Consider the following 8,311-nt stretch of genomic DNA (forward strand, 5'->3'; position numbering starts at 1 on the left):
TTTACCACTCTTAATTATACTTTTAAAATAAATTGGATCAAACAATTTAAAAAAAAACCAACTTGTATATGGAACATTATTCCTCATTGTATTTTTTCACAGGTTGGAGGTCTTCATTTTCTTTTGCTTTGTAACTACAACATTTCTAAACTTCCGTTAAAGTTATCCAATTTTCACAAACAAATGCTTCTCTCCTGGAATTTAATTTATAAACATAATTTCTCACCTAATAGATGTTATATATGGAATAATAAGCATATTTTATATAAATCTAAAACACTGTTTTTTGAAAATTGGTTTTCTAATGATATAGTTTTGGTGAGCCAACTCTTCAACCAAGAAGGACTTCTGTTAACTTATTCTGAATTTTTGTCTAAATTTAAAATCCCAATCATTCCTAAAGAATATGCTGTAGTTATGGATGCTGTCCCCTCTGGTTTAAAAATGCTTTGTAAAAATACATGTCCCCAATCTTCTCTGCAGTCTTTTGATCCTGTTGACACTGCTGTTGGTCGAGTTTGTTTTTCTTCTTCCTCTGTTAAACACAATAATCGACAGGTTCGGGCCCTTTTTCAAAGGGATGTTGTCTCTAGACCTCCTATTGTAACTTTCTGGAATAGCTGTGTTGATGGTTTGATATGGCATAAAATCTGGAAATTACCTCATAAATATTTAATCACAAATAAAGTAAAAGAAATTTCTTTCAAACTCATTTATAAATATTACCCCAGTAACTTTTTCCTTGTAAACAGATTTAACTGTGATCTTGATACACTATGTACATTTTGTGGTCTACATACAGAAACGTTTTTTCATTTATTTTGGAGTTGTCCTTACTCAGTCAATTTTTGGTCAAATTTCTGCTCATTTGTTAGAGATCATATCATGCCCAGCTTTCAACTTTGTTTTGAAAATGTTTTATTTAGTTTTTTCACTTACGACATGTCATTCCATAAGGAATATTATTTGATTAATTTATTACTTTTGCTGGCAAAGTTTAGTATACATAAATGCAAGTACGGCAATTATAAACCATTGTTTCTCATTTTGAAATCAGAAGTTAAACAATACCTAAAATCAATTTACAATTTGATAAACAAGAAAGCTGTTAAGTGTATTAATGTATGTAAACATTTCCATGTTTTTATGTAATTTATTTTTTATTTTCTCTTTATTTCACTGTAATTTTGTATCTCTTTTTCTTTGTGTTCACCCCCTGGCTACTGTAAAGTGTTGAATTTGAGTGATTCAATAAAAAAATAAATAAATAGAGGGCACTCAAAACTGATGAGTTTCAGCGATGACTCATCTGAATGCCTCTGATTGGCCATTGTGATTATCCTCACCTTTATTCAGATAAGAGCTTCATTCTTTTTTTAGACTTCCAAAAGGCATTTGATACTGTTGAACATCATTTTATTTTTTCAGCCCTTAAAAAATTTGGTTTCGGTAATTATTTCATTAAGACTATTAAAACTTTATACTTCAATGGTAACTGTTCAATCAAACTGCGTGCTGGCACCTCACCCAGATTTAATCTTAATCGTGGTATCAGACAGGGATGCCCTATTTCTCCCTACCTGTTCTTACTCTGTTCACAACTACTTGCTGATTCTATTAAACAGAGTACTTTAAGAGGAATTACAGTTGCAGATAACATCATCACCATTAGCCAATTAGCAGATGATACCACTCTTTTTTTAAAAGATGCAGGGGAAATACCCAAAGCTATTAATGTTATCCGTATATTCTCTAAAGCTTCAGGTCTTCATTTGAATATTAATAAGTGTGAATTAATGTCCCTTAAGCAGTGCGATTTACCATCTATTTGTGGTATCCCTATAAAAAATGAAGTCACATATTTAGGTATAAAGATTGTAAAGGATGAAGAGAGAAGATGTGAGCTAAACTTCTCCCCTGTTATTGATAAGACGAAGAAAAAGTTAAATCAGTGGTTACTAAGAGACTTATCTTTGAGGGGGAGAGTATTGGTTACAAAAGCAGAGGGCATCTCAAAGCTCACATATGCAGCTCTTTCTCTAGCAGTCAACAGTAATATTTGCAAGACTATTGATAATATGCTTTTCAATTTTTTTATGGAAAAATAAAACCCATTATATTAAGAAATCTGTGGTTATGAACACAACTGAAAATGGAGGTTTGAACTTCTTAGATTTTACCACTCTTAATTATACTTTTAAAGTAAACTGGATCAAACAATTAAAAAACATCAACAACTAGTATATGGAACATTATTCCTCATTGTATTTTTTCACAGGTTGGAGGTCTTCATTTTCTTTTGCTTTGTAACTACAGCATTTCTAAACTTCCGTTAAAGTTATCCAATTTAACAACCAACAAATGCTTCTCTTTAAACAATAGCTACTGCTATTTAAAGAGAAGGCCTAGGCTATTTACTTGACATTTTTTAAAGCAAGTCAGGTTCTTGCCAAATGTACTTTTTCTTTTGATTTGTCATCTTTATTTCATCAAAATGACATTACATGATCACTTCCCTGTTCTCAGACCATAACATACAGTGTTATTAACTAGGCTACTTATACTAAAACTAAAATGATTAAAAATCGCTAAAATATAACCTGATATTAAAAATATCAGCCTTTTGGAAATATTAAAACTTAAACTAAAATTAATAACAACTGAAAATCTAAAAACAAATAGAATCAAAATATGAATAAATACTATAATAGTATATAAATAATACTGAAATAACTCTCAGAACATGTACACTACATTGTCCTGAGGCTAATTTAAAATAAAAATACACTACCTTAGTGTAAAAATACACTGCATAACTGTCTGTATTTTGTCAACACCATCAGATATTTATAAAAACGTTTATCAATTTAAATAAGTCTTTATCTTGAAGGTCCTTTTTTTTATATTTCACCTACTATGATTTCAACAAGGCACACAGGCTCTGGTGGGATTTAGTTTTGCATAATTTTAAGTAGTTACTTAAAACAAAAATAATTAATTGCTACACAAACTTTTATTTTTGACCCATGTAGCCTGTCTTTTCAGTGAACAGTAATTTAAAAAAGGACAATGAACTGTAAATGGTGTGTGTGTGTGTCAAACAACTGCAAATCAATTTTATGATTTGGCTAGTTAAAAAGTTGCCTTGTGGACTTTAGTCATGTTCTACCCGCTGTCTGTCTTCATTTAGAAAACAAGGCCACATATACACAGCAAATCATAGGCAGACATGGACGAGAGACAAATTTATTGATAAATTCTGACAATTCTTAAAAAAAAAAAAAGACAAATACAAAATATACACTACAGATAAAACAACATTAAAACCTATACATGTGCTTTGAAACTAAGTGAGGCACGGGAGTGCAAAAAGAAAACAGCATTTATAAGACTATGCATAAAAATGAGACTACCATTCCAGCATTTAGTGCGTTAGAACACATCTGAATGAGGTTATGTTTGCTGGTTATACATTCACACATCTAAAATCGGTCACTGGTGTGATTCACATAACATTTCACATTCTTTAAAAAATACTTGTACATGCATTTATGTAAACAGGAATAAATGCAAAATGGTTTCTGTAACAGTTGTTTAAAATCAGAGGTGTAAAGAGTACCTAAAAACCATACTTGAGTAAAAGTACAGATACCTTTGAGAAGTTGCTATATTTGTCCCTAAACTTTTGAAAAAAAGTCTCAAAAGGGGCAGGGAAGTCGCTAAATCTAGCTACAAAGTAGCTAAATTGGCAACACTGTGGAAAAACTAGAACAAACAATAAAGCAAAAAACCAAAGAACAGAATGACTTGCAAACAGACAACCATTACATTCAACAACTCACAAGGAACTAAAGAAAAACTAGGGCTATATTTACACACAGGGGGCTAACAAGCTTAACAAGATAAGACACACCTGGGGAGACTAATCAAGGGGAACCAATGAACAAACGGACTACAAACACCACGGGAGACAGGAAGTGACATAAAAGTCCAGGGCAAGGAACAGAGAGCATGAAACAAAAACAAGAAAGAGTTGATTTGTGAGGAGAGCAATCACGTTTATTTTCTAAAACCAAAATAAAACTGAACACCTCAAAATTACAAAACAAAACAAACAAACAAAAAAAACAATATCTTTCAAAAAGTTCTCTTCAGTATAATGGATAAATAAAATAATGTTAAGTAAAATTAAAAAGCAGAAGCCTTCTTGCAGTGGATGTGCTGGTTTCGGCCTCATTGCCGGCTGCAGTCATGTCCTCATCTCATATATAAAACACCTGTGATTCACAAATACTTGCTAAGGAACTCGCATTCACATAAAGTAGCCTGGTTGACAAGTTTGGGAGAGTAAGGGCAAAACGCAGTACTTTCAGTGACCTGTAATAGGCAGTATCACGTCTTTTGTAGCAGAAATAAACTGCTGCAGAAAAAGCTAGGTCCATGCAAAATGTAATGTGTAACTGCAACACTCATTTCAAATGTAGTGGAGTAAAGAGTATAGATACTCATTCAAAAATGTAGTGAAGTAAAGAGTAAAAGTTGCTAATATCTTTGATACTCAGTACAACAACAAAGTACCCGAAAAGATACTCAAGTACAGTAACTAATTACATTTACTCCAATACTTTACACCTCTGCTTAAAATATATTACAGATTCAGTCAACTTCTAGTCTACTTCCACCTAACAGGATTAAAGGTAATTTGAAAGGCGATTCTGAGAAATGCCACTAAACCAAACAGGTAAAATCATTTTCAGGTCTTTAAACCCAAAATGAGGCAACCTGTAACTAATGACGTAATGGCAACACAATAATAACAACTCTTCAACATTTCCATGGTGACCATTTCAAACAGGAGGCCAGTTTGTAGTTCCAAGAAGTGAGAACCCTTGGATGCCCTTTTAAGGTCTTAAGATCTTCAAATATGGATGTAATTCCCATATTTAACAAGATAAAAAAAAAAAAAACATTTATGTGAGATTATGAAAAAAAGATATTTAATCGTTGACTGAATTACATGTTAAATGTTGAACTTGTTCCTCCAGCCCTTACAACATTTAATAATAAAATAACAAGCGCTTATATGGTTTTCGAGAGGTATTGTAGAGTATCAGAGCATAGCACAGATTTGTAAAACAGTTCTCCAGATGTCATTCTTAGTAGGAACTGCTCTGCGTGTCTCCAGACTCTGATGTGTAGGTACTCCTTTTCTTTGAATACTTCAGTGCACTGAAAGAAACCCGCATCCTCTGTGCGGTGCGTTTAACAAGATAAAAAAAAAAAAAAAACATTTATGTGAGATTATGAAAAAAAGATATTTAATCGTTGACTGAATTACATGTTAAATGTTGAACTTGTTCCTCCAGCCCTTACAACATTTAATAATAAAATAACAAGCGCTTATATGGTTTTCGAGAGGTATTGTAGAGTATCAGAGCATAGCACAGATTTGTAAAACAGTTCTCCAGATGTCATTCTTAGTAGGAACTGCTCTGCGTGTCTCCAGACTCTGATGTGTAGGTACTCCTTTTCTTTGAATACTTCAGTGCACTGAAAGAAACCCGCATCCTCTGTGCGGTGCGTTCGCTGCGGCAAAGAAACGTGTTTCTTACATGTTCTCTGAACTCATCTGAAACAAAATAATATATGAATGGATCGACGCAGCTGTTGAGGCTGGCCAGGCATAGCGTTGTAACATAGAAGCCGTAACCGCTGTCCTGTACTCCCATAGAAAGCAGAGAGTAATGCACCATAACCATGATGTTACTCGGGGTGAAACACACTAGGAACATCACCAGCACCGTGACGATGAGGATGACAGCCTTCCTTCGCTTCTGAACGATGTCAGCGTCTGTCATCGAGCTCTTCAGGGCACGTAGCATCTGCACGTAGGCTACTATACATACTATGCAGGGAACTATGAATCCAACAACTCCCATAATCAGGAAGTAGATAGAAGGGTAGCGTGACTGGCTGGGGCGAGTGACATCATGGCAGGTAACAATATCCATGTTGGTGACCTTCACGGTCTGGTCATAAAGATAAAGAGGCACGGTAATGACCCACACAACCAGCCACACACACACAGCAACACCAGTTGCCAATTTGTTGTTCCTTTTCTGCTGGGAAAGAGGATGTACTATGGCCCAGTACCTCTGGACACTAATACATGCAATGAAAGCAGTCGAACAATACATGTTCCCATAGAAAAAGGCAACCAGGACTTTGCACAGGGCTTCGCCGTAGATCCAGTTATTCCCATTAAAATGGTACGTGATCTTTAGGGGAATCCAGATTACGAACAGCAGGTCGGCCAGTGCGAGGTTGGCCATGAAAATGGATGAGGGATGTTTCTTCTTCGTCCTGAAGAGGAACACCCATATGGCCATAGCGTTGGTTGGCAAGCCCACACTGAAGACGATGATGTACACCACTGGGAAGAAGATCTGCGTGAGCTTGCTGTCCAGTACAGCAACAGCAGTGGATGTCACCGACACTCCATACTCAGTTTCATCACCAGTAAAGCCTCTATCGTTGTTAGAACCTAAAGACAGATAGAACGACAGAAAATAAGAACATTAGATCAATCAATGACAGACAGACAGACAGATAGACAGATAGATAGATAGATCTGTGCCACCACAAATTTTCATTTGCTGATGACAGTTTGATAATTACCATTTCATTTCACCAGTCGAGAAATTATAGAGTGGTGCAGGTATGAGATCAGAACCTGGAAGACGTTGCTGGTTCCTTCTAGATTTTCCCATGGGGCTTTTCAATTTATGAGTACAATAAAGCTTGTGGTAAACATTAATTAGACGATACAGTGTTGTTTTAATCTAAAACGTAAACTGCACACACTCACACTGAAAATGTAATTTTTGAAGCAGTAACATTTTTCAAAAACGTTTATTTGTAAAAAGTAACTAGATAAGACCGTTTGGATTGTGAATGTGTGCAGTTTACGTTGTACAACAAAACATCAACGTATCTTATGTTTACCACAGGCTTTATTTTACTCTACTGAAAAAAAAACCCATTATAAAACCCCATAGGAATTAGTTTTACAGGTTCTAACATCACATCTGCACCACTATATTTCTTTTGACTTGCACTTGATTCACAAACGTTGAATATTAAGATAATATTAATGTTGGCTGCAAGATACAGAGAGTAAGTTCACCCTAGACCGGAAGAGTGTATAGACATTTCTCAATACTTGTCTTTCTTTGGACTGAATAAAAGTCTCTGCTTCACATAGACAGATAGACTGCACTGTTTTTACAGCAAAACTCATCGACACCCTTATTTTTATTCTTGAAGCTAACATTTTGCCTGTAAGGTGATTTGATTCAGTGATTAGATGTTAGACTGTTGCCTTGAACATGAGAACATGATGGCGTGGCACTTCTCATCCGGTGTGCATCATATCTGAAGTAAGTGGTTTACCATTGGGTTTAGGTTTTCTGAACAAATTCTACTGAAAGTTGAGTCACTGTATAATTTAACCTTAGACATGTTGCTTCATTACAGTTAATCAGATAGGACAGACAAGATTGTTTCAAATTTAGCACAACATACACTTTTTTTTAAAGATTTATTTTTGGCATTTTTGCCTTTGTTATGACAGGACAGATCATAACTGACAGGAAGCGAAGTGGGAGAGAGATAGGGGGCGGGATCGGGAAAGGTCCCTGAGTCGGGATTTGAACACGAGCAGTGTTGCCAGATGTACGATAATTATCGTATTTGTACGATAATTTTGACCTCTGTACGATGTACGATCAATAATGAAAAAAATCCCATAATGTACGATAATTTCATAATTTTATGACAATTCAAATGATAGTAGTTGTAGTCATAGGGCTTCTATATTCATACACGAAATCGACTCATTACAGACACTCTAAATGAGCTCATGCACACCTGTGTGTTAAAGGGGTCATATGATGCGATTTCAATTTTACCTTTCTCTTTGAGTTCATGTCTGATACCACGCGCCAGCGTCACATGTTCATGAGGATTAGACTAATCATCCCATATTGAAAACATCACAAGTAAAATTAATCAGGTTTATAAAGATAAACATGGGTTTATTATAGCCCACCTACAATTTACATTTCAGTAACTTTTATTCTCGCTGTAGTATTCTTGTTGCCGCCGCCGCCACCATGTCGTGAAAGTGCGGTGTGTTTCGTTGTGAAAGCGAAACTACTTTGTTTGGCCTTCCAAAAGAGGACGAGGCGACCGCTTTGTCATGCCTGGAGCTGATCCGTGCTGGTCGCTGAGGAAATACATTAACTTCTCG

The 8,311-nt window shown here is 35.2% G+C and overlaps 1 protein-coding gene across 3 annotated transcripts in view; it reads right to left on the reverse strand.

Annotated features, from left to right (window-relative positions):
- Window positions 1–5,010: 5,010 nt before the first annotated feature.
- Window positions 5,011–8,311, reverse strand: part of LOC107720925 (proteinase-activated receptor 2-like) — a 5,422-nt gene continuing 2,121 nt past the window's right edge. The window contains exons 2-3 of one of the 3 annotated variants that reach the window (XM_016528756.1): window positions 5,562–6,544; window positions 5,011–5,240 (exon numbers count right to left, since the gene is read on the reverse strand). In XM_016528756.1, the coding sequence (XP_016384242.1) occupies window positions 5,157–5,240; window positions 5,562–6,544 (1,067 nt within the window). In that variant the 3' untranslated portion in view covers window positions 5,011–5,156. Of the gene's footprint in view, window positions 5,241–5,332; window positions 6,545–8,311 lie in introns of those variants that run through there. The other 2 variants (XM_016528758.1, XR_001637662.1) reach the window with 2 other exon arrangements.

The sequence above is a fragment of the Sinocyclocheilus rhinocerous genome, unplaced genomic scaffold, assembly GCF_001515625.1.
Source record: "Sinocyclocheilus rhinocerous isolate Xijiao unplaced genomic scaffold, SAMN03320098_v1.1 scaffold751, whole genome shotgun sequence".
NCBI lineage: Eukaryota > Metazoa > Chordata > Actinopteri > Cypriniformes > Cyprinidae > Sinocyclocheilus > Sinocyclocheilus rhinocerous.